This window comes from Anopheles nili, chromosome 2 (genome assembly GCF_943737925.1).
Source record: "Anopheles nili chromosome 2, idAnoNiliSN_F5_01, whole genome shotgun sequence".
NCBI lineage: Eukaryota > Metazoa > Arthropoda > Insecta > Diptera > Culicidae > Anopheles > Anopheles nili.
In genome coordinates, this window is record NC_071291.1 from 15,478,931 (window position 1) to 15,505,981 (window position 27,051).

Sequence of the window (27,051 nt, forward strand, 5' to 3'; positions counted from 1 at the left end):
CCTCTGCTGCATCCGACTGCCATTAGCTGGGAAGGAAAGGTGTAATATTTAGCGCTGTTAGCGAGTGGTGCCTCGGTTCCGTTGACCCTTCCATGGAGTTATCTGCCCCTCCTTAACGTGTTGGTCATCATCGCCAGCCTCCGGTGTCCAGGCTACGCGTGAGTCCACACTCGACCGACGAGTCAAGCTCATGGGGGGTCGGATCGGAGTAGAAGGATGGCCGGGACAGCATGATCGAGTGTTCGTCCGCCAGCATCGCGAACTCGCTGTAACTCGACTGGGCGCCCTTACCGGTGGCACCGGACCAGTACCCACCCATCCTTGAGTGGTGCTACATGAATGAATTGAAGGCAAAAAAAGGAAAAAAGAGCTTTCGTCAAAATGTGCGCGAGTCAGGTATGTTAATTACTCGCAACGGAAGGTTGGGCAGGACTTTGCTCGGTTGGAACGCGCGAAAAATTAACACACAAATTGAAACCGGACGCTCTTTGATCTTTCATGGAACAAACGTCCGGTAGTTTAAGTGTACTCTTCACTTTTGGTCGTTCCTATCGAAAAGTGATGAGCCAGATTGAACTCGCACCATGGGAGATTTTCCTATAAAACCCCAACAACGTTAATACCCCGTCGGTTTCACTTTTAGTTCGTGGATCGTTCAACAAACTAAGCTGTTAAACATGGCGAATATTTAAACACGTAGCTAATGTTTAACGAGCAAAAGCGGCTAATAGGCAACGGTGTGCGCACAGCTCAGACGAGTTTATTGAATTAATAAGCTTTCGCTTTCATGACTTGGATGAGGTGAGACCCACGCTGTTTATCCACAGCTGCTGTTTTTCTTTTATCCTACCAACTACCAAACGGGGGCTCAGCAAGAGCCAAGATTGTTTGCCCTTCGGAAGGTAAACATCGTGGGTTCGGTAGTTGAGCTCTCACGGTTTCACCCACGTTCGATAGCATCCAATCCGCTACCAATGTAACAACCCGAAAGGTTGTGAATACGTCAGTGACTTGAAAAAAAGTGGAAGCCTTTCCGTCATCCGGCACGTGCACGGCCATCGGGCGTGAAATTACCAGTTAATGGAAGAACTCGAAAATAGCCCCGAGAAGGCGAGGAGTTATGCTACATCCAGTAGTTTGACTGGATTGGATCTGGAACAGCCCTCCCCAACGGAGGAGCAATAACCTAGTGAAGTGCCAATGAAACCTACCTCTTTTTCACCGCTCTTCCGGTGGCATTCTCCAGCACGTTCTCCTCCCTGACCAGAGCCGGAGATCATTCCCGAGACGGGCTGTCTGGCTGCGTTGCTGTGATAGTTGGTGTGGTTGGTCGTGCCGCAACCGAGCCGGTTGTAGAAGCGCGTCGTTGCCGTCTTGGCCGCACCGTTGCTACCACTTGAACCGGCCCCAAGTGGCCCACCGCCTCCCGTCGATCGTAGCAGTGATGCTGTAACCCGGAAGCAGATGTCAAGTGGGTGGGAAGAAGGAAAAAAACAACCAGAAACCAAATAAATTACGGTCGAACTGTTCAGTAAATGGATATCGTGTGCAATGTGGTGGGTTGATGAGCTGTAACGGATCGCCCAAGGGGACGGAGCTCACGACAACTGTTGACAGCAATTTCGAGGAAGACTCAATTTCAAGTCTGCTTCGGGCGTTGTAGTTCTGTCAATCGGGAAAATTTTCGTTCTCAATAGGCAAAATTGGACTTATGTTTGTAACTAAGATGCACAGTATTGAAAGTACGATAAAACGTCTTTTTAATTTCATGGGAATATTAAGCAGTAAACGCACACAAGCACACGTGTGGATAAACAGAAATGATCCGTCATCGTAAGTGTGACATATTCAGAACGATGAAGTTCATTTAACGCAATTGCTATTGCAACTGTGTTCTATTGGAAACTGCAAATATATGCATTCGCATAATGAATCATTTTGTAAACAATAATACCACTCTGCCAGTCTAAATTTGATGCCAATCGAATGGAATATTGTACCGCAACTGTTGATTGGTTTTGAAAAGCGAGATTACTCAGCTAGAAGAGCAATATCGTGATTGATTGCACTAGGATTCATCGCAGCTCTGCCAACCGGATTCGAATTTATCAATGACATAGTGCGAACGGTTTCCGCGCTTTCTGCGTACTGTTACGTTCTATCACACTGTTGGACAGTTTGTATGGCAAATGCGGCTGACCCCTTTCAAACAAGTGATAATCAAAACGAACGCCGACATCCAGTATCCAGAGGACATATTGACAGAGAGTCGAACTGACCCTTCGATGGAGACGCCCGGTAGTTTATACGATATGGAGGTGCCTGGTACCGCGGATGTGAGGAACGTGTCAATGCATCATATCTCGAATACTGTGCGAAGCGTTACATAGCGCCCGAGAACTGAACTGAGCCTTCGATGGAGGCGCCCGGTAGCGCATAATACGGTATGGAGACGCCCGGTAGCTCATAATGCTGAATGGAGGCGCCCAGTACCATGAATGTGAGATAAGTGGAAATGCTTCAAACCACGGATTTTGCATTGCGGAATAGAATTTCCGTATTACCTGTCGGTTGTAGGAGCGCGATTCCACCGTTCTGGTTGAGATGGTTCATCGTTATGCTCCGGTGGTCGGCTATGAGCAGCTCATCTTTATTATCCCGACCGGTCAGCCGGTCCGAATGTGGTCCGATCATTCCGGAAACAGCATCTAGAAGTAGAATTCATAGTAATATCCCATACCTTTCATTCGACGTAAAATAATTCAGTTCTTTTTTAAGATACAAATGAGATGAAAATATATCCAAAACACGTAATTGTAATATGTAATATGCATAATTGTTGTTGTTCTGGTGTTTAAACAAATTTAGAGTTTAAATCAAATTTAAATTATGTACGGCCTAGTTGAACAAATCAAGGGCTCAAAATCAGATACGTGCTGAATACCATGATGCTTTTATTTAAGTTGGCACACTTTCCTGAAAACTTTTGACAATATCGACATCGTTTCGCGCTATAATGCGGGAATATGGTGGTCGTGTTGGAAATGGTATATTTCTAATTTCGAACTTGTCACCACCAACACCTTTGCAATTCTGTGGAATCAGTTCCAATTTCATCGTGGGCGAGTGGTTCCACTGCTTTTAATGAAAGCTGTGACTGTGAGTAGTAATTTTCTACCACGCGTGGAACCAACGTGTACTTTTATGGAAGGTTTTTTGTTTTACTTTCATCGAAATGCACAACATGTGAATCATTTTGTGATAGTTCAATCTGAGCAGATATTTCGATAGAAATACGGATGAAGCTATTTTGTATTGTTTTGGTGGCGCATGCATGTGCATTCTGAGCAATGATTACTTGGTTTGTGACCTTGTGATGGTTTGACGATGAGTCGATGAAAACAAAACGAAACCCCCATTGAAAATTTAGTCTGTGTGGTCTGATCATGGTAATGTTCTTTATGACAACTGTATGGTCGTATCTGCAAACGTACCTGTAGAGCGCCGCTGGGCTGCGTTGGGAGTTTGGGCCCCACCAGGAGTGTTACGTCTCCGACATGGTAACCGACATTTCATCGCATACGAACCATACACGAGCGGGTTCATGCACGAGTTGGATACCGCCATCAGAAAGAGTCCGTCTTGGACGGCAACGTCCACCTTAGAAGCACTTTCACGGTCGAACATGTACCTAAAAGGGTGTATTTTAAGGATTCGTGTCAGATAATTAGTTTCTTCGGGATGAGGACCAACCTACCAAAGGGTCATGACGACGTACGGGGTCCAGCACCACACGAACACGACCACAATGGTGATGGTGAGGCGTAAGGTGCGCTGGCGAGCTCGTTCGATATGCGTCAGGTCGTTACATCGCAGCCGCATAGTGCCAGTTGTGTTCGAATCGCTCGTTTCTGTCGGGAAAGAAAACATGGATTAGTGGCTTCAAAGTAAGCAAATTGTTAAACAACGTGAACATGCGTTGTGGCAATTACGTAACGTATTTTTTTGTAATACCTCCTCTATCATCTAATGGCTTAACGATTCTAACACATGCCTTTAATGTGCTTTATTCGCTAATGCATCATCAAACGGTAAATATGAACCACAAAATAGTGACATCAAACGGTGTGCGTTTTTATTTACTCCTCACCATAGTGTCGCTTTCATGCTACGTTAATTAATGCGGTAAGTTGTTAATAAAAGCAGTCTCAATTACGATCCTACCCGGGCAGCCGGGCATGAGTTTGGTCGAGTTTTAAAGTACACTTTGGCACACCTGGCAACGGATTGAGGACGGCGTTTAGCTCAGCCTTTTAGTTGAAATATTACCCTTTCAGCTCGGTGTATGCGTGCACGTGTGAGTAAAAACTGTATGGTGGAAGGGCACTCGAGAGAGTTTCCTTGCGAACAATGAAAACGGTAACGAACGTCGGGGTGTAATGTCCACGGTCATAATCCGGGCGAATGAAACCGTAAAAAAAGAAGAACACTTACCCTTTTCCCGTGACCGGTTGGAGATTTCACACAGGATCACAGTGTAAGCGCCACTGATGATCATCAGCGGCAGGAAGTACATCGCAATAACGCAGAACAGATTGTACGCCGTCTCCAGGCCGGGCGTCGCGAAGAAGCCAAATGTGACGCACTGCGTGAAACCGGGCACCTGCGGGTGTTGCTGCACGCGGAAAATAATACTCTGCCAAGGAAGGAAAAAGCGAGCGAGCACATGAGACCGGTGAAATTGGAGCCCTGGGGGTGAGCGGATATAAAATTAGGCGTCCTTCAGCAGCATGGATTTGTGCCGCGGGTGGCGTATGGCAAGACGTCGAGTGCCATTCATAGGGACGCACGGTTCGGAATAAAATAGTAACGACACTGTTGCCGACATGAAGATGACGTCTGTTCGTACAAGAAGCCAAAAGCATCCGTCCACTTTGCTCGAGTGTTGGCGCACCCAACCGAAACCTGGCTACGGGAAGGCTCGTATCCGCGCACCCGGCCGTAGCCCAGATCGGAGATGTTCGATGACAGGAAGCTTTTCTTCTGCTGACGACATCCTGAGAAGGACGGTACAGCACCCGGGCACTCGCTCGGCATGACATGAGGATAAATTCCAACAGATTCATTTATATTTGTCCATTTCCTTTGGCATCTCTGCTGGGCGACATCGACACGTAGACAGGACGGAAAAGCTTCGGTACATCGCAGGGATGCACGGTGTGAGTAACAAAGCCATTGCCAGAAGGTAGCCTAAGCTTGCTTAATAACGGATAAATATGGCGCGGCTGTAAGCTATCATTCATTTCCATTTCGCGTAAAAAAAACACGAAAGGAAGCACAGGGCGTAGGTACAAACCGCCCAGCCGAACCTTGGGTCCCATGTGTAAGATGACCCGCCCAGATAGGAAAGGATATACCCGAGGGGGTTTTGTTGATTACGGAGCATGACGATTGGGCATTCATTTCCTGGGATGTGATAAATAAAATAAAATACCGCTCAACAGGGGAATCCTTTTTGCCGCGCTTTCATCATCGCTTGGTTGCAGCATCAATTATGCCGAATGTTACTGGTGTAACGGAGCTTTTTTGGTAACGACGGAATATTGTTGGGATAATGAGCTATATAAATTGGCATTGGAAAAAGTTTTTTAATTAGTTTTCTCTGAACATCGAGTGCTCATTTTATGGTCCGTGGAGTGGAGCGGTGCGAGCATGTCCGATTTAAGTTAGATTGGATTCGTCAGGTTCGCTGGCATGCCGGCCTTCGGGCGATTTGTGCGGAAAATTTTACGTGGTCCATTTTGTTTTCACGAAATGATAATTACCCGTTCATCGTGCTTCCGAGGGGAGTTTTATTATGTACTCAACCTCTGAGGGAAAACTTGCATCGTAGTTGTTTCAATAGGGTACAAATGATGTGTCAATGATGTATTGTGTCGAGCTATAAAAATGGTATTTGAATTACATGCATGTTCGTGATTGAGTTGCGGTGACAGGATTTCCCCACAATACGACACAATACATCGTTTTTAGTACTGTAGCCATTGCAACAGAGAACGTTTTATAATGCAGCAAAAATACATATTGTAGGTGTATGAAGTGAAGATTTATTGTTCGCAGAACGAACGTTCGGTGAGACTAGTGAAAGCTGGTATCACGGTACCGAGCCTTGCAGTTTGAAACAGTTTTCCTTACCGAAAACAGTACAAGGAGCATTTTGGTATAGAAACAATGCAGGGGATAAAAGAGACGTTTTTTGTGTATGCAATTCGTATGTGTGTTTGTAGCAAATAGCAGGAATTCTAAGAGCAAACTAGTACAAAACGCCTTAGCTTCAGCTGTGTAGGAACTGCAGTTGTGTTATGCGCAAGAACAGTCTTCATTTTATAATCTCACAACAGTTTTCTATGAAAAACGACAAGAAAAACATTCCTTCTTCGACAGAATAGATCATTGTGGGCTCGAAGGGCAAAGTTTATTACTGCAACTTTGCCTAAGTAAGGAAAACATAGTTTGCATGCAGTTTGATATGCAGCAGTTGCCGTTAGCGTTTATTCTTAGAATGTTTATAACAACCAACAAATACAGGTTGACAGCATGGAATGCACATCCGATTTTATCAAAGACGGCTTGGAAAATTGCTGTTACAAAACCATAAACCGATCGGTGGTGGCATCCGGGTTTCGTCGAACCATACCTAGTGCCATCCGTTGCTTTACATAGGACAAGACAGGAACTTACCTGTGGCATGGCGTTGACGAAGGCAATAAACCACGCTCCACCGAGCATGATTTTGCCGCGCTTCCGGGCCGCAGATACGCGCAACGGGTATATCACAGCAAAGCAACGATCGAGAGACACACACACCAGCACGTTGGAGCTAAGATACAGGCAGAAGGCTCGCATAAACAGGAACACCTTGCACGCCACGTTGCCGGCGTGCCACTGCACCGTGATGCGCCAACCGACCTGTGGGGGTAGAATAAAGGGCACGCATTATTTATGCCTTCGTTTGCCGTCGTCGAACCCATTCCCAGAAGCTGTGTAGGTTGGTCTTCACGATAGCGCCAACGCTGGAAGGAACGAACGAGAATTTTCGGCAAGGACATTGAACTAATGATGATGCGACCTTTGGGTTTCTTGGATCGCTTCGGGTTCGGGTTGCGACACGGTGGCCTACAAATCAGAGTCGAATAAACTTTGGGACTTTTAATTGCGATGTTTGCTTAACGATCAAAGCAACCATTGATGGTATCCTAAACAACTGTTGGGATTCGAAGAAATGTTTGTAGCCGTTTTTATGTTGTTACACACGTTATTAATCAAATTGTCGATTTCTGCAACTTGCTTTTCACGTGCCATCATTTAAAAAAAAATTAATGAAACACAATTTCATTTTGAACGGCGTCGTAAGCCAATACAAATATTTAGTTAAGAAGTGCAGTTCTCTTCAGCAGAATGCACTTCATCGACACACAGGCTCTATCGTCAGGAAGGAGGGCTAATTCCGCTTCATGATTTCTACTGTTTACCGAACCCAATATGGAAGGGGCGGAAGGAAATTAGCACCGCCTTCTGCTAGGACGGAAACAACAGAGACGTTTATTCGCTCCATTTATAGATATTCAAATCAGCAGACGTGCATGTATCGACAACTAATTAATCGGCTAATCGAATCGTGCTACAAATCAGCATCGAAATAGCGTCAAGCAGAATTACGTATGCCCGCAATGCTTGAATGTTATTATGCGCAGTGAAGCAAGTTAGTAACAGTGTGTATTCAGTTCAAGTCGGTCAACAGCCATACTTTATTGAAACTAGTGGGCAGAGGGCTCGAAGAATGCTACAATGTAGAAAATGCTGTGTACCTAAACGTAAGGGCTGTATTGGAAATCGAGAGCTTTTTATGTTATGAAGTTTACTCTGACTACGATGGTTGTTTGTTCTCAATCAGGGACAGTAAAAACAGTATCGCTGAGGAGCAGTACGCACAATTACCGTTATTTGGAGTGTTATTGGAATGAAACAAAGTTATATAACACCGACTTTGAGCCGCTTAGCTCTTAAGGTTGTAATTAGATAAATGTTGTAAATATCAGTAAGTTTTGTTCAATGCAATAGGATACTAGCAACGCAGCTAGGAAATAATCCACTCTCGGAACATATGCAAGACGACATAATCTTCATCCATCGTATTCTGATTTCGATCAATTTTCTAACCATAACAAATTTAGCATATTCTAATTACGATGGCACGCTAAGTGCACTGTGGGCTTGCGGTCTTCGGCTTGATACTGAATTTCACTTACCTCCAGTGGAATCATGATGAACGCGACCATCAGGTCGGCTACCGCCAGATGGCAGATCATGAGACTGACACGCGATCGTCGATGGCGCCGTGAGCGAAACAGCGTTATGACAACCGACAGATTGCCGCCGGCCGCTATCACAAATAATACGCAGTACACGATGATGACGGCCACGGTCGAGTCGGTGTGTCCTGGACATGGAACATGGAAGATAGCGTAGACCGAGAGGGAGAGAAAAAGAGAAGAAAAAAGGATAAAATTACGTATAGTGCGGTCATGAGCTTAACGGAAGCGTAAACTCGTCCTGTTTCTGCATCGGCAGAGACAGCATCCTGGTTGCGAAAACACCTGTCTTGCATATTCAGCAATTTATCCAATGTTTCGAGGAACACATAAGCCGGTGAAGACGACTTTCGCTTGAGCTTTTGTATTAAGGAGAGTGACACCTTTTTGAAGTAATCTCTTTTCGGTATAATATCACACGTACCAATATGGGTTTGAAAAGTTTTAGAAACATGACACAGGATACATACACAGGGATCAACTGTGATGAATTGGAAGCATGTTAGATTAATGAACAAGGAGGAGAAAATTCTCGTTTAATTATCTTCTTTTATGTACATAAAAGTTTTAATGGAACTGGTTGAAAGCGAACTGCATAGTTTGCTTGGAGTTTCTCTACTGCATATCCTTTTGCTGTGGATAGGACCATTTAACTGGTGTCCCGCACCCGATACAAAAAAAAAGAAACTGTTTAGAACCAAGGCTACTTGATGGGTTGAGGTGCTTCATCCGGATCACAGCACACCAAAATCATCGAACGTTCCTCATGATTTGATTTCTTTCAGCCACATCCAGCACCATTCGCATCACCGGAGCTAGAGAGTTAGCGTCGCCGTTATTCAGGTTCACGCGAGTGTGAGGATTAGGTTTCACTTAGTCGAGACCGCATTGCCGGTTCACCAGCCAGAACACGAAGAATATAGGCAAAGTTTGGACGTGTGCCATTCGATTCACGACGATGGTGAAAGATACAGATACCGATACAATACGGGAGTTTTCAGTTGCGCATCATCGACCACCACGGGATCGATACTTCAATAAATATCCTGAAGCATTCCGATGGGATAGGGAAGCAATGAGATTTATGAGATTGAGGAGGAAAGAATAAATTTATTGCATAACTGAAATTGCTTTCTTATTAAATTGGCGTAAAGATCAAGTTCAAGCGAGTGCTCCATTTACAACGTGGGAGGCAACAAAAGACAATGATAAATGCAGCTTTATGAGCTAAGCTGATCCTAAAGGATCTGAATCGATTTAGTAATTTCAATTATTTACTGTCCGTTAAATTGAATAACGTTAAACGGTAGCAAAATATATATCGTCTGCTTCCGTTTGGTCATGTTGATATATCATCCTACGATGGAGGAACACGAAGGTCCGTTCTTGGTAATCAGAGACAAAATCTCACTTTTCGGTTGCAATAGTTCAGTCATTTCTCAATTTTTTTTGCAAAAATTTTATTTTATTCTATATTTTATTTTAAGCCCATAAACCCACGTAAAATTGACATTACGCCCATGTATCAGCCAGCGAGATGTACGAAGAACAACGTCAGAATGTCAAAAATCAAAAATACTTTACCATAGTAACAAGCGCTCTTTTCACCTGGGCGACGATTTCAATGGGCTGCCGTGCATTGTTTAGCAAACAGGCCTCGTAAATTGGGCGTGAAACGTTGAACGTTTATTGCGTGCCTACGGACTCGATCCAGCATAGGCATTGGTTTACTCTCGATTTGCATTCCATTCATAAGAGCAAAAACCATTTTCAATCGCACTGGTATTATGAAGAGCGTTTTCAACGGTTCAATGCGCAGATGCTGAGCAATTCTTTTCATTTTCTTGATGTGGCACAACAAACAGAATAACATCAAGCACAGGAAACTGGAAAACTTATTGCGATGGATTTGTTCCATAAATAGCCGAATGATGAGGGATGAAGGTGTCCGCACTCGTCGCAATGGTGCTGCTCCTTTGGCGACAATTCCTATTTATGTTTATTTATAAGATTGTTTGGTCGCATGAATAGAAGCTCGTGTACGAAATTCTCAAAGCTTGCCAATAGATCGAACGTACCAAGACGTTACGCAGCGTCGCTGGGGAACTTCCACTAACGGAGCAGCCCCATTGATCTGCCCGTTTGGAAACCAATTACATTTGGCTCCTTTTACAAACAAAACATTAATGCAGAAAAAATTGACAAAAACAGCTAGCAAATTTCAATTGGTGGAAAATTTTCAGAATATTTAACGTAATACTTGAATATACCTACGAACGGCCCAGCAAAATTACATCTAGTACTGAATGGAAAAGTTTATCAGCATTCCTGAAATATTTGAGTGTGCTAATTTCATAAAATGTCCTAGATGAAATGTAGAAAAATCAAATAATTTTATTGTTATTGAAAAAAAGTAAGAACAGAGAGATAGTAAGAATAGCTATGGGTCAACGTTTGCACGTGACAAAGCTTTGTGGTAAATCAAATATTGCTGGCTTGCGGTATCTTGCGGTTAGGTCAATCTGGCGTATACTAGATAAACGTCTAATTGGTTAGCCGTTCCTGATGGTTCCAAGTGTTGGTCGGTTCTCCGAGTGAAATTGCAACCTTGATGAAGTGGGCAATTATTTTCTCAAAAACAGCACGGACCGAATCGTGACCGGTACCAATCAAAGTTAGTGCGATTCGGGCTTGATGGTGGTGAATTTCCACGAAACCGGACGATTGATTTGTTATTCTCAATTCCATCTGTCGTCTTTTCAATCTGTTTCGGCAAACGTGACGTGATAAATTTGATGAAATTCTTACCCACAAAATGGTAAGCCATCACACTGTCTGCACGTACACGTAGTCGTAGCTACCATTAAAGCAGCCTCAATCTAATAACTCATCTGTTTTAATCTCAATAATACAAAACTACGACTGTACTACGACATTTTTTAAGAGGAAATAAAGTTGATATAAATTTTTAAAGGATATAAGTATGTGTCATGCATTTTTATTGCGTTTTAGCATCAAATTTTTATCGTCGAATCGAAAAAGTGTTGGATACATTCTTTGAATTTCACTCATTAAAAATCCTTAATGACAATTCGTTGTTTTTCTTGATTATGCATATATCCTACGGCTTGATTTTGACGAATTGCGCTTTACATCGCGAGTGTATAAACGCAAGGAAAAGATAACATGCCTGAGGCGGCAATCTAATTGATACAAACCATGGTCGTATCTTCGACTTTTGTTTGTCACTCGTTTCCCAATCAAGAACGCGAGTGAAATGTTAAGGTATTATTTATCTAACATTGATCTCGCTCAGACCAGGAATTAAACCTATTTCTCAACGATATTTGCTGATTGCCGTTCCATTCCTACGCGTTCACAAAATCGTGGAAGAAATTTTCTTCTAAGTATCGCGTAAAGAACGGTACTGCACATCGGCAGAATTCTCACGTAGCGAACATTGGCTGGAAAGTTTCATTTTCTACCCCTCGCGTTTTTCGACGCGATCTCAAACGAAGCACGCAGAAATTTAAGGGATGTAGCGGGCGTTTTGGTGAGTGGGTGGAAAGAAATTAAACTCCATGAAAGATGCGAGAAATTTTCAAAACCAAATTGACACACCTTGGCCCACTCGTCGACAGTAGTGAATGTTCCACTCTGGGAAATTCTTCCGAGCTCTTCTAGCGGAACTTGTCTTTTTCGCACACAGTGAAAAGACGCGCATGAAGGAATAAGTTTGTTTCGAGGCTTCTGAGTTTTTGCTCATAAATCCACTGTGAACGTATTTGAAGCTGGTAGGCGAATCATTCACTTACCTTCCACGGCGAGCATAGACTTCAGCGACAGTAGATTTATCCGCACGTGGTTGGGCAACTTTACGCATTGCGTATCGGCATTGTACCGTGTACGCTCGGAATGGAAAATCGTGAGTGCTTTTCAGCATCAACGCCACGAGTATAACTTAGAGCGGACATATTTTGTTTCAGTTCCATAAGCGTTCTCCGTTTTGTGTGATGCGTCTGAGCGGTATTTGTTAATCTGATTAGCCAATTTAAAATTTCGCTTGGGGTATATAGTATATTTCTTTTTTTTTCAAAAACTTGTTAGCGGTTAGTGTTATTTAATTATATAAAATGGCTATGAACGAAGTCCAAGCGGTATGTAGTTTCAAATTTCATAGGACATAAATATTTGAAACATATTATAGTAGGACTTGCAAATCGTAATGATCGCATTATTCAAAAGAGAATGGTTTTATTTTAATAAGAACAAGTGAAATTATGGACGCAAATCGTTGGATCTTTTCCCTTCTCAAATCAAAGCAAAACAAAATTAAATTAATTTCATGAATAAAAGCAAAATGCAAAGAAGCCGTAAATTGAAATGCTGCTGCAGTAACACGTACATATAAACCATTTGTTTCGCGACGGTACTTTACGCTTCTTACAACGAATGAATAATAAATTTTATTTGCAATTTTGAACCTTGGGCTATATCATTTAGCTTTGTACATCAGAGCTAAGATTTGCTGTTCATTTGGGCTCGGATCAACATGCAAGACTCAGCTATAATGAAATGATACTTTATATTCTTAATCGTGATATCAAACGTGCTCTTTAGTATTTTGGCCAGAAATTTCAGATAGATTAAAGCTTAAAAACAAGCTAGAATTTCCTAATATGCAATCTCGGTTAGTAAATTCGTACTAAACATGCTTACACCGTATGTATTAGATAGAACGAGATGAAAATAGTATATTATATCAACGTATTACTTGAAGTTTTAGGCAGGTTTAACTTTGAACATTGTATAACAAATGGATTATACTTATATATCCTCCGTAGGTAAAATGGTTGAATAAATGTATGATAAAAAACGAACACTTTCCTATGCAAGAATTTTCTTTACAATAATAGCTAAGAATGCTTCACACTGTTGTGGGAGCGTTTACATAAATCATGGTACAAATACGCGGTTCATCTAAATTGATGTGGTCGCCAACAATTTTGGCCGCGGTTGATCACTGAACGCTATGGAACCAGCACGAAAATATGCCAATGCTTCAATAAGCCGAGTACTTATAGCTTGGTGCTACTATTTGGCATCCGTCCAATAGTCCATTCTTCCAAAACCGCGAATCGTGATCAGAAACCTCTGCAATACGCGTGCCAAACCATGCAAATTTATGAATTCGTTGTTTCCCCGTGCGTAGTCTACGGTTGCATGAGTCCTCGTGCAAGCTACACCCACATCGAGTTCTCGTAATTGAACCTTGTTTGCTTCCTCGAAGAGCCCGTATGACCAGCCATAATCGCTCTAACCGAAGGTTCACCCATGCATTACGCTAAACGTGCTGTGCAGCCTATTCCATGCATCTGCTGTATACTAATTGCATCGATTGCTCGAGAAGAAGTGAATGCAAATTTATTGAATTTAAAAATTTAATATTAACAACATTTAGAGCAGTCCTTAATCCACTGCTACCTCATTGTTGCATTGAGTATCAGTCATAACTAACTGTTATCTGATGGAACAATAAACTTCTTTGCAATATACGTGCCTAACGGTAAAAAGTTGGTCTGCTTTATAATTGAAGTTGCATACGTAGCGGAACTGGTAATCGGAATAAATTTTATTTACCAAATTTATGGGGAAACACGTTAACCGGCAAACGACGGCATGTTTCCGACATTGAATGCTTCCTTTGCGTATAATAAAACACATTTCCCAGTCGTCCAAACTGTCCACTATGTGGATTAGAACAAATTCGGACCAGCCACACTGGCCAAGCACGATCCTGCCGGTTCAGCTGGTCAGTGTCTACCATTATCAAATCGCGCCACAGCATCCGCCGGAATAGTGGGTATTTAATTAACAGCTGGAGCAAACACGCCTGGCAGTGGCCTTTCGAAACGATCGCACAAAATTCCATTCCGACTTAATTTGTTTGTCGTTCGCTTAACGGCCCACATGTGGAACACTGTCCGCTTGTCGGTGTTGGAAAGACAATGGCCATGCCCGTGGACGGGGAAAACGAACACCATCTCTGCGACGATTAAATCATCTGTTTCGTGATTATTTTTTTGCAGAACACGCAACCAAATGTGCGGCCGAAACTTTCATTCGATCGTTTTGTATAAGCAAACCATTATGTTTGTGTTTGGTCTATCGTGGGTTATAGTGCGTGAAAACTAATTTATTTTTCCCATAGCATTATATTAAACGATTTTTTCATCACATTGAGCTATTTTTCAACTATACCATATGTCGTAACAAATCAATGTTCTCAAATAACTTTTTATTGTGCGTATTCTTGGGAGTCTGAACTCAAATGCCACCAAAGGTTGTCTTCACGTGCGTAACACAAATATCTACTTTGTCTGAGAAAAAAGTCCTCCCAGACGCGTGCGTCAATATTTAAAAAGCTTTAAACGAAAATTCGATTGGGCAGTCAAAAATGTGATCATACACGTGCCCCATTGTGTTCTTCATACGTTGGGTAACGGTTTTTCGTTGAGTAATACTTTATATAGTACTTGTAGCGCCAATCAATTCCCATTTCCTCCCCGTATCATTATCGGGCTGTCCCTGATGTCGCGAAGGTTCGGAGTGATCCGTAATTTGCGTAAACAATTTCTGCAACAAGTTATTTGCAACGGTATTGATACTTTTTTTTCACCTCATACCTCACCTGTCGCTATCGATAAGGATAACGATAAGTGAAAACAGCTCCTTAATGATGACCGACATGCTCGAGGTGCTTATTGATTGAGCGTTTTTTGTTCGATTCAAACGCGATGTCTTGTCGCATTTGTTCGCCTCCATCGTTATAGATGTCAATTTTGATGTACTTCATCGCAATCGCATCAACACCTGTCTGGGGTGTGTGGAAACGGAATCGTTGCAAAATATGCTGGAAAACAAACAGCAACATTGGCAGAACAACAAAACAAACTCTCAGATGGTTCAAATAACAAGCAACATTGTGTAGACACCGGTGTAAACAAGTCAACCCAAAGGAGCTTCTACTCATCTATCTGCTTGGCATCCGGGTACCCTGGGATGAAGATATGCAATGATTAGGAGTAAATTTTTTATATTAAATCAAACGTATGACACTGTAGATCAACAAGATTGGCCCTTGGCCTTGACGACTTATTACCCACATATTATGGAAGAAAGAAGAAAGGATTGACCCTTCTCTTGTTCACATTCTACGGGGGTGTTGTGTTCCTGACAAGGTTAAGGGAAAAAAATATTACGAACACACAAAGCAAACATCGCCGCAGTTGATTCCAGTGTGATAAACTGTTTGCATGTGAATAAAACCGCCTTCTCGTACAGTCACGGTCTGGCTTATGCGAATGACAAGTACATGCATCATTTTTGTTCTTATTCCCTGTTTCCCCGGGCTGATGGACAAAGCAAAGGAGTAACGCTCCGTTAAACCCGAGACATTGTACTTCTATTTCAAATTAAAGCCGTGTAAACTTTACCCATGTTATCGGTTTTTTGCCGCAGGCCGTATCCTGGGACGTCCCGACGGAAATGACTGTTAAACGGCTTACATTGTCATTGTCTGGGAAATTAAATGGAAGAGCAAGAAAGCGTAACATAAATTGGATCCGCTGAGCTGAGGGTGCTTGGTTAAGAGTTAAGAAAACCACGACAAAACCCGGCGAGCTAACAGCAGCTCTAAGTGCAATTTTCCACGATATAGTCAAAGGATTTTCCATCTGAACCACCGTTCCAGTGATGGCTAACGGCATGGAACAGCACTGGGCCGACGTTGACATGCAAGAACCGGTCCGGGTTCCGGCAGTCCGTTTTGCTTGCAGAGGACGACCGCAGTTTTACCGCAGTTCACAGTTAAGGCGTTTAGCTGAGAAAACCTCTAAAGCTACTTAATGTGCAGCTGGCGAAGAATTATATCTCTTCTCAATCTTTTGCCGAAAACTAATCCCATGTATTTTTCTTTAAATTGACCTTCGTTTTAGGATCAAAAAGTTTTCAGATCTTCGATCTAGATCTGTCTCATTCGCAAAGCCATTATTTCAACAGCGAGACACAATTCAATTGCGGAGAACAACAGAATCGCGGAATTGGTTATTTGCTAGAAAACTTTTCAATGTTACCAGCCGAATGATGAACAGTATCTTTGAGAGAAATTTTTGAAGCTTTTCAGTTAAAACATCCTAACTATAATCGAGGAGGTCTGATGAACACATGAACACTTCTGATGATGAGAATAACACTTCAGGTCTAGGAAATTCGTTTTAATAACGTTACTTTACTGTACAATGGAAAAGCCTCAAATACGATTATGAAATTTGGCGCTAGTGACTTTCACGGCCTCTGGAAGATCATAATTGACTTTTGATGGAACCACGTTTCTGTTTGTTCGAAGAACGACGTGACAATTTCATTCAATACTAGGAAACTCATTCAACTCGTGAAATAAATTATTAATCTACATCCATTTGCAATCTTGTTTGTGTGTTACATAACTTTCATTGTGTGTTTCACATAACATTCGGAAAATGACATGTTAGAGGCTACCTTTCAGCCTTGATTCCTTGTGATTCGTCCACGTGTACTGATGTTTTGTGTGCACGTTCGGGAGAATAAATTTCGTATATTTATTACAACCTTCCGTACATCACAAGGCCGCTGCACGTGACCGCCAACAAGGATAATAAGGATACTAGCCCATGAAACCCACCGTGATGTAGGAGCATTTTGAAACGTTTCATGCAAGTACACACATTTGCTCAGTTGGTGGTGGAAGAGATCCGTCAAGGTTGAATGATAAAATATCCTGCTGTTCAGATTCTAAACTCGTTGATGCATCCATTATGCTGTATTTTCTTGTGAATTACGGATGCCATTCAGCGGAATAAGCACGGCTATGCACAATGACGGAACAAATCTGTGGAATTGGCATGTGGTTTAATTGGGTATATAGAGCTTATTCAATTTTTTAAAGTTAAAAATGAACTCATTGTTTAAAGATGTTTTGACAAAAAAGGTCGTCATTGGATATTTTTTAACACTAATTCTAATTACATAATACAAAGTTAGTGCAACACCTGTTCATGATGTAAAATAGAAGCCTATAACGCGCGATAAATTTAAATTTTATACGTGCGGTAATCTCATAAACAGTGACGAAAGCTATGAAATTTGGTTCGATTCACTATTTTAAAAATTTTATATATATTTCAGCTTATTGGTTTTCTTGTGTGGTATACTAACAGTCTCGAACCATTCAAAGTTTTGGATTTTTTTCTCATTTGCAAAGCTCATAAAACCTTTAAATTAAAATGTAGCATAAACAATTTTTCCATTATAAAGATGTTCTCATAATGGAGATCATAATTTATAAATTGGCACCACCTTTCACTTTGTGCTCATTTTGCTCGCCGATCGATAAGCCGAGCTCCTCCAAAAAATGAAAAGCTATTTAATTCATCCCAATCTCTGGGGTTATTATCATTGGCTTGAAAATTATGCGTGTCCTTAATGGGAATGATGTAATAAACGAACGACGGAAAAATGTGCTCTCGTTCACGCAGTTTTATTACTCCTCCGCGGTCGAAACTGATAAGTATTCAAATTAGCACCGTTAGTGAAGGCGAACGTAGAAAGGATGAAATTATCACCAACATAAACACCTTTCGCAAAGGCATACTACTCGTGGGTGAAAATGAACTATCAACAGCGTTCTCGTTCAACGTAATTAAAACCCACGCACGTGCATCGATCGGTGTGTTGTCTTTGCGCTGCGGTCGTAAAAAGGATTTATTGCATCCCGTGCAAACTTCATGCCTCACCGAAATCAGCAAAAAAATATCAGCAGTACCTCAAACGAAAGCGCCTCCGGCTTTCTAGCCAGCACCAGGCGATTGTGAAGAACGGGGCTGTTCTTTGGTCGTTCAGTTTCACTTCTTGCTATCTACAGGATGATGTTTTGCTTCTGGAATTACGATGCAGTTGACGTTGCTGGGTCACCACGATACCACATGATAAGAGCAGTACAGCTATGCGGCAGTAAAGGCAGTGATTTTCTTCTTTGCTCTGTATAGTGGCATCGACACAATGCTGCGCTGATCGCCTTTAGGCTCGTACCACTTTCCAGTTCACTTTACAATTTTCACACTATAAAAGATACTTCATCCTTAAGCAAACCCTTCTTTTGACCAACCGTTCGAGGAACGTTGGGGTTCATGGTAAACGTACAGTATTTTAAGTTTTTTTTTTGCTCCCCCATTCGAGCGAACCAGCTGCTGTTCATCGGAATCCGAACATATTTTATGACCGGCGTATGCCTGCAAAATGGGACCCTTGGGAACGTTGGCTCGCATCTTGTTGGAAGTAAGTAAAAAAAAGATACATATCATATGCCACACACCAAGACGTTGATATTGTTTCCCCAGCGGTAAATATCTCCTAATATCAATTTATGGTGCATTTATGGTGCAATCTTGGGGCTTACCGCGCTGGGCTATCGAGCGTGTCTTCCCGAGTGGCTATTGATAGTTCGTTCACGCTCGAGCTCCCACTGTTCGGAAATATCGAATCGTGCCCGACAGCGAAATGGTTCTCATTATGTTCGCTGGCTGTTGAATTAAAATATCATTATGATTTATGGCTGGCGCGACCGAAGAGGCTTGGGAAATGCAACTCGATTGCCTTGAACGAGCCATCAATTTTCAGTGTTAGCTCGCTTATTTTATACCGATTCGAAGCTGGTGGTTCTTTGAAAAATGAGCAATTATATGAATTTCAACTACTTTTAATAAGAGCTGAAAATTGAAATTCCTCAAAATTCAGTTTTTAATAAATATTTTCGTGGAATAATAATTCAATTTGCTCAACCCGTTGGCGAAAATCAAGGGCCGTAAATTCGCTGCTAAATCCGAGAAAGCTATAACATCACAAACAAGGACTTGCTGGGCTAGGGCTCGCTATAAATCTAACATCCTACATGATATAAACGATAAGGCAGCTTTCAATATTTCACGCAACTGATAGAGAACCTTCTCGCTTCACCTTCGATTGCAAAATGCACTACCGTTTCCAGCATGGTTACGCCGTAACCCAACAGACTGTAAATTCAATTTCATTTCAAGATAAGCAAGATTACGGATCCAATTAGCCAGCACCGGCAGGATTTAGAACCTGAAACGTGACTGGGTGAAACTCAATCATTTTCCAGCCAAACAGCTTATGTCAGTTATATTCGGTTTGCAGAATTGAAACGAAATGTGGTTAAGCAACGATGACTTACCGCTTTAAATACATTTGTTAGAAATCTATTTACAATTCATATGTGTTTAACGGTGTCTTCCATTGCCAACAGATAGCATGCAAATATGTTTTTCATTTTTCTGGAGATGACTGAAATACAGTTCAATCAAAAACTCGAAGTACTGAGTGGAATCCAAATCACTTAGTTCTATCGGAAGTAATTAAATGCGCCTATTTCAATTAGCGGAAAGCATATTTCCCAAACACCTGTCGCTTAAGACTAAAAACGATCTATGCGATCATGATTAAGCTCTAGTAATTTATTAATGAGCGGATAGCGGTAATTCGGCGTACACGTTGGGCAAATTTAATGAGAACGGGTAGCTAAACCATGATTCGGTGGCTAGTTTATGGACGGTTCAGAGCATTCTAGTCATCACGATATGCTCGTGCCACTGAATAATTGCTATCTATTAGATCAGAAAAACCACAGGAATTGTTTGATGGAATTGCTGGTATTGATGTGATTATAAGTTCCTAGCATTATGAATATTCAATGGCCTACACATTAAATGCGTTGTTAGATTTCAAAGCAGTTCAGGAGCAGTTTGAAATAGAGATAATCTAAATAAACTTTCAAGTGCGCTTATGATTTGAAAATTGAATGATACACACGAGGTATCGGAAAAAGCACCAAACTCTATGATTCTTTATCATGTGAAGCTAAAAGCTCGATACCAGCAGAAAAAGCATTCACGATTCAGTTTGTATTAAAAGAGCTTCAAAAAATGTGTTGCTTTTTCTTCGATGAATAAAAGCAAAACAAATGAAATCAAAATGAACACATTCTCTGCTGAAATCGCTAAGCTTTCTTTCCGCACAATAAATTTCTCACAAACGTCGGCACGTCCACCTAATGTTTGCAAATATGTTGCGCCAATCTCAACAGCAAGAAACTTTATCGTTCAGCTTTGTTCCGTTGAACAAATTTGTAGCCTGTTCAAAAAGCCTTGCAGAGAACGATAAGGCTTTTAGCCTGTTGAACGAAGCTCTGGCAATGGTTGTAGAAGTCGCATAATTTATGTACCGAAATAAACTACAATTTATACTGCCACGGCTAGCCCGATATTAGCACAAACTCTGTAGCGTGGCCTACCCGGACATTTCGACCTACTCGGTAGCTGAGAGCGTTTGGGCCAATACTTTCACGGCGTCCATTAACATTCTTCCGGTTCTCGTAGCATTGCGGCAAACAAAAAGGGTGATCCAACCAGCGGACTCGCATTGCGCGGGTTGCTCCGGATGGATAGTTTTACGACTCCCTGCAGTAGTCAATCGTATCGCGATTGACAGCAAACTGGCAATCAGCGAGCTTAGCGAAACGAGTTACATGTTTGGCGAACGTTTCGAGTAAGCTAAAAGCGGTTCAAAATCGGCCCGTAATGGTTATGGTCATATCGATCGATCGTCGGTGGAATTACCTGGGGCCGTGATGGTAACCTCGGAGCCATTCTTGTCTAGCCCAGCCAGTACGCCGGATCCGTTGGATGCGAGCCCGCCAAACATCGATCCGATCCCGTACGGGACGGCACCGGAGAAGTTGCCCATGGCGGCCGCACTTTGAAGATACTCCTGCAGGTATTCATGCTGAAGGGAGATATCCATGATGTTGAGGAGGCCAGCCGCCAGGTACATCCAGAGAGACTGCCTCCGTCGGCAGCAAGACCCCACTATGGCACGCACAAAACCATGCACACACGCAAGTTCTTCACTCGACTATGATGCCTACGTACAGTACTTGGACGCACCAAAACGACCCATCCCAAACCGAACCACACGAAATCGTTGAGGTGCACACTCACACTGACCATGCCACAGCCATTTTCCACAGCACCACTTTCTCACTCGCTTATTTGCTCGTTTTTTCTTTTTCTTTATATTATTCACTTGATTTGTTTAAACACAGCCCTGGGCGATTCTGAGCAGTCGCGCGAAAACCCCACACACGTGGTCGAGTGGTAATTTGCAATTTCCACAACGATCACGTTTCATCGGTATTTTGGCAAATTTCTAATCGAACGAAGGAAACCAACACACTGGCAGCGCTTCCTAAATGACCGACACAGCCATCTCAAAGGACACACTGTCACTAACCGCTAGAGCACTGCTTGCTAATCGCACATGAGACAGACACTCGATAACTACCAAATGTCCGGTGCATCACTAACGCTCCAGCAGGAATAATTTGCCTATCCAACTGTATCCTGTTTCATTCACCGCGTAACGGTTTGCGCGTTTAAAACTTCGCGGAAAATCGTCGATGGTGTCGCCCCAACAACGTGCACGTTGCATGCAGTTTGAAGTCGAGAAGATGACTGGCGTGGTCGATGCGTTCCAAGGCTCCTTGCCTCGAGCAAAAGGGATGCTGCGTGGTTCGCTGTCGGATGGGAACTCACATACCTCCTTTGCTGGCGCATGCGAACAGGCATGCCGAGCCTTCCACGACCGCAGGACATCGGCTGGGGAAGTTCGGAGCCTTGCGCAAAAATCCAAACAGGGAGACAAACTGTTGCTTGATGGCGCGAGTTTCCATCGCCTTTCACTTCATTACGAGGGCCATTGTGTGGGGGTTGTCGCTTATGTTTGATCGAAAACATGCTTTAAACTCCACCAGACGCCCAAGGGGCTGCGAGTGGAGATTGATCGATGTTGACAGCGCTCAGTATTATCCATGCTTCCGGGAATCATCGCAACGCGCCCCCGGAAACTCCTCAGCACTCGTTGGCGTTTGAAGGGGTAGCGCTTGCGGATGTTTCATAATTCGTAATCCTGTTTAAGGGAGGCTCGTTTGCCGGTGACGCTGCAGAAGCTGATAGGTGATTTCCGAGCCGTGAGTGGGAGTCATCATTTCCGACACAGCGGCAATTGTGCCATGTTTTTATCGCCACCATTTCGATTGGAATGCACTCGTTCACGATTGCAATTGCTTCACGGCCGCTAGCAGGTCGGGCTTATCGATGTGAAACCAAACGGCAAGCAAACGATCAATAAATGTGGGACAAGAGCCTCGGAATTGAACGGGACCGACCCGATTTCAAGCGGTTGTGCGGTTTTGTCGAGCAAAATTCATACGATCGTTTCGAGCCGACGTCAGTGCGTTCGTTTCGTGACGGTATGCAGGAAAAGTAGTTAGCTTTTACGTGATTGCTTCGCGTCTCTCAGATTTGCCAGGAAACGTATCGATGCGGCCTGGAAGAGCTAATCCTATCGAGTGTACGAAATGATGGGTTGTGGCTATATGGCTTTACCGATTTATGCGTCCTCATCCAGTCGGTAGTATTGTCGCTTTCAATCTTCGTTAAACGAAACGGCAAAATTTGTCATTGTCGGTGGTTAAAAAGATATTAAAGTTAACAAAATCATTCGTTTGAATGTATTTTATTTTCTTAACTCAAGTGATCTCGGCTACGCTTTTCACGAGATATAGGGTATGCTTTTCACGAGATATTCTTAAGAGATATATTCCAGATAGTGCCTAGTGGCTGTTTGACTTTTATCAGTATGCTCTAGCCTGTGAAGTGCGTTATCAGACACATAAGAGGGCCACCGTTTAAACACTCGTGAGTGCTTACAATAATCCTAATTACCGATGCACGTCATTCGGAAGCCACAACGGGCGACAAATTGCGGGGAAATAAATCACAGCAAGCGCGAGATACAGCACACCCACGGAAGCGCGGAAGCCGCCTACGAGTACGGTCGCTTTAAATTGAATTTTATTTTTCCCAACCCAGTTACACAAGCGGTTCGCGGGATTCATAAATCGACGTTCATGCGTTATCGCGCGTGGGTTGTTCCGTTGAGATACGTTTTCACTCCATTCGGATTAATTGAAAGAAAAAAAAACATGGCGAAAAGCCGCGGATTCATGATTTCCGTGGTTGTTTGATTGATCCAGTGCATAATATACGTCACATGACCCCATCGGATGAGCTTCTCGTTCAGTTTGGCTTTTCCCCACTAGTCAGTGATGCGGCAATTGCGTGAAATTCATACGACTCTTGTGACCCTTCGGTTGCGAGTTTGTTTATTCTGAGGTTGAATATTTCCATTCAATACACACTAAATTTTAACCTAGCATCTCAGGGAATTTATTACTCCGCTTTTTCCGCTAGTCATACTAAACCATTACCGATGGTTTGCGATTGCGGTAATGGTTTTCCCACTTGGTTTATTTTATTCGTTTTTAGAAAATGTACTTCCTGGTTGTTTTTGGAATAGATATGCGAATGCTGAATATTTACTGATTGATGTTTGAAATGAAATTTTATCTTCTGTAGGAAACAGCTTATTCCACCATAACGTCATCAAACGAAATGGCTTAGTTTCAATTTAAAATGATGAAAGTGTTCAACCCTGTCGTACAGTGTGTGGATTTGGAGCCAACATAAGGTTCACTGCGAGCCCGTGAACAGCCCCGTGCTTCGTTGAAATCCTTTTATTCAAACTGCTGCATCTGAGACAAACCAGATCCGCTAAAACCCATTGCAGCAATGGAATTGAAATCATTACCTTATTATGGCTCTCTTGCGCTATCTATAACCGCGCCTTGTGTGAGACAGTTTCTGGGCACATCGAAGCTTACGTGCTGTTGGCATTAGTTTCGTCGTATCTGTGCCACATGTGCCATGCTGAAATCTCGCGCAGCTCGTAGAAAATCGATTTGGCGCTTGGGAAAACCTGGCAACGGAAGACCATATCATGGAGACATTAATTAATGGAAATTAATGATAAAACGTAGTATATCTTGTTCGATTTGGGCTTGTCAGAACGATTTACTCACTATTTAGGCATTCAATGCATGAACAAGCGGCTTTACTAGAAACTAATCGACATATATCTACTTAAACATTAATGAAAGTTAAATAGCAATAAATTGATGGTAGTTTAAATCAATTTCACATTGAGCTAGTGAATAATAGCGAAATAATACTGTTTCTAAAACAGGCCCTTTTAAATCAATTCTTTGTCAAAGAAAGTAACAACGCCAAAATGTCAACGACACATTCCTACTAACGCCTTCGGACTTTTTAGCAGAATAAGAGTTGCAATGTTACCTTTTTTTCATGATACTTCTTGCCGCGACCGACCTACGGGTCCGACAGTGACCTTTTTCCAATCTGATGGAATCGATTGTTACGTCGTGCGATGTGGGTTGTTTAGAAAATTGTTTATTGATGAACAACGGCGCGACCATTGAATGTAGGGTGGAATGATACGGCTTCGTTTGAAAGAAACCCTTCAAAATCATTGTTCGTTTATTATTCAGTTAGCAACTGTGTCCTCTGGTGATATTCCCGATTCGCTAATCGGTCGTAATGCGAGGCATTTAATTTTATATCAACGTCGTGCTACGCGTGTTCCAGATTACTTATTCTTGTGCGATTGAAGTTCAAACAAGCTATTGAACCGATACTCGTTAATTCTGGTAAAATCTGTTACATTGCTCGAATGCTGTAGTTGTTGTTCAAGTATAGAGTAAGCTATTTTTTATCTAAAGGCAAAAATGACCTTTATTAATGTGCATGTTCAGTTGGGTGAGCAAACGGTCCATAACCTTTCCAGTTGGGATTGATTTACAGTATTCGATACGAAGGAAAATAAGCAATTCTAACATCACTTTGTAGCATTTAGCAAAAAGTGAATTGCTTTGTACGTGGTGTGCTGATCTTTTTGAAAGAAAATTTAATCATTTCTGTATGTTGACTACGCACTAGGATCCTAACTGATAGAAAAGATGATATCATGGTAATTAAGAAAAATTGTTGAAATTTGTAATAGTGGATATAGTATGTGGTAGATGTATAATTTAAGAATAAATGAGATGATGGACAATAATAATTATAGAATAAATTTTCAAGTGTACGAGTATTGGAACAATCAACTAGTACGATAAATTTTTATGACCAAACACTTTCCGTACATCATATATCCTAAATATACATTATTTTATTTGATCACGTAGATCAGATTCCTTTAATTATATTTTATCTCTTTGTGTCGGCGCAGTACTAGGAAATAAAGATTAACCGTCTGCAGAGAGGAGTCGAAAATCGGACTAAACGGCGACTTTTTTTGTTCAGATTTGTCAGGTGGCATTAATTACCGCTGTGCATAATGTCGAACAAAAAGAACTGCTTTGGAGATATTCCTAGAACGACGCAGCAATTGCGCCTATTCATGACCCATTCCATAGGTCGTACGGGTCGTTGGTTTTCTAGCATTACCAAGGATGGTTCCACTTCATAAAATCGCCTGCTCGTTCACAATTCTCACGAAGGCATGAAAGCGTCAAGGAAATTCTTGTAAAATTCAGGCAACAATGCCACAACTCCATTCGAGATGCTAAGACGACGACGCTGGTTTCCGGTGGCTGAGTTCTTCGGAAGGATGAGCGAAAATAGCTTCATAGACAGCAGCTGGGCCCATTTTTATAAAAAAGCCTTTTACCCGCCGGATTGAATTAAGATAGACGACGTTACTTAACACCGCGAGAAACTCTGCACATCAAACCGCTTCAAGAAGGTGATTCAATTTGACGCTAACGTGGTTTTATGCTTGTTTTCCATGCAACAGGATAGTATCGTTCAATAGTCGGAAACCGAAAAAATACCACTTCAGTACGGTATTCTGTAAAACGATTAGAAGGCTTTTATCAACCACCGTTTGTTTTACTATCACATCGGAGGACTCAATACAGTGTGATACTAAACCGATCGGATAATGGAACAGATTGTTTTTTTTATGTAATGTTTTTGTTGGAGGTTTTTTGCTTCTTAAATTATGAGTAAAAAAGCTTCAATTTCGGAGCATTTGCTTAAAGCACCGGTAAACGGAAATTAAAATGAATATTTGCGGTTAGCTGTTTGTTTGAAATGGACGGATAAGTCCTGTTGATGGGCATTGCATCAAGCTAACCACTTTCCAGGAAAATGGAAAGAACGTAGGCTGCGACAATATCACGAGGGCTACCGGATATTGAGCTCGTCTGGTTAGTTTATACATTTACCGTCTTCCCCACGGTTTGTGACTATTTACTTGTCTGAACGAAGCTGAAACCCACGCATTATTGGGTACAATTCAGCTTTCATTTTATTTTTTTAAGCTTTTTAGGTAACTCGCGTAAGTAGAGGGAGTGTTGGTGGGCGAAGAGTAAAGACAGGATAACTCCAAAACGGGTTAAGCTCACCTAATACTCGATTTCTCGCGAAGGAGAGACAATAAACCGAACCAGATCGGTAAAGGCATATGGGAAAGCTAGGAAATGGAAAAACACTCACCCAACATCATTTCCTGCGAAACTGAACTGAACTGGGGAAAGGTGAAGAATTGAAAAGCTTCAAACCAAGTAAAAGCTCACCCAGCATGG

At 42.2% G+C, this 27,051-nt stretch overlaps 1 protein-coding gene across 1 annotated transcript; it reads right to left on the reverse strand.

The window, feature by feature from the left end:
• Positions 1 to 127: 127 nt before the first annotated feature.
• LOC128730546 (adipokinetic hormone/corazonin-related peptide receptor variant I-like) lies at positions 128 to 21,317 on the reverse strand. Its single transcript, XM_053823602.1, has 9 exons — positions 21,104 to 21,317; positions 8,310 to 8,500; positions 6,742 to 6,969; positions 4,495 to 4,696; positions 3,758 to 3,911; positions 3,495 to 3,691; positions 2,565 to 2,708; positions 1,212 to 1,447; positions 128 to 331 (listed from the first exon to the last, which is right to left on the reverse strand). Exons 1-9 carry the CDS (start codon positions 21,315 to 21,317, stop codon positions 128 to 130), a joined length of 1,770 nt encoding a protein of 589 aa, XP_053679577.1.
• Between the last annotated feature and the right edge of the window lie 5,734 nt (positions 21,318 to 27,051).

Coding starts and splice junctions, on each gene's coding strand:
- LOC128730546 (XM_053823602.1), bottom strand. CDS start 21,317: ATGTACCTGGCGGCTGGCCTCCTCAACATCATGGATATCTCCCTTCAG. Junction 6,970..8,309: donor TCATCATGATTCCACTGGAG/GTAAGTGAAATT, acceptor CTACCCCCACAG/GTCGGTTGGCGCATCACGGT. Junction 3,692..3,757: donor TACGTCGTCATGACCCTTTG/GTAGGTTGGTCC, acceptor ACACCCTTTTAG/GTACATGTTCGACCGTGAAA.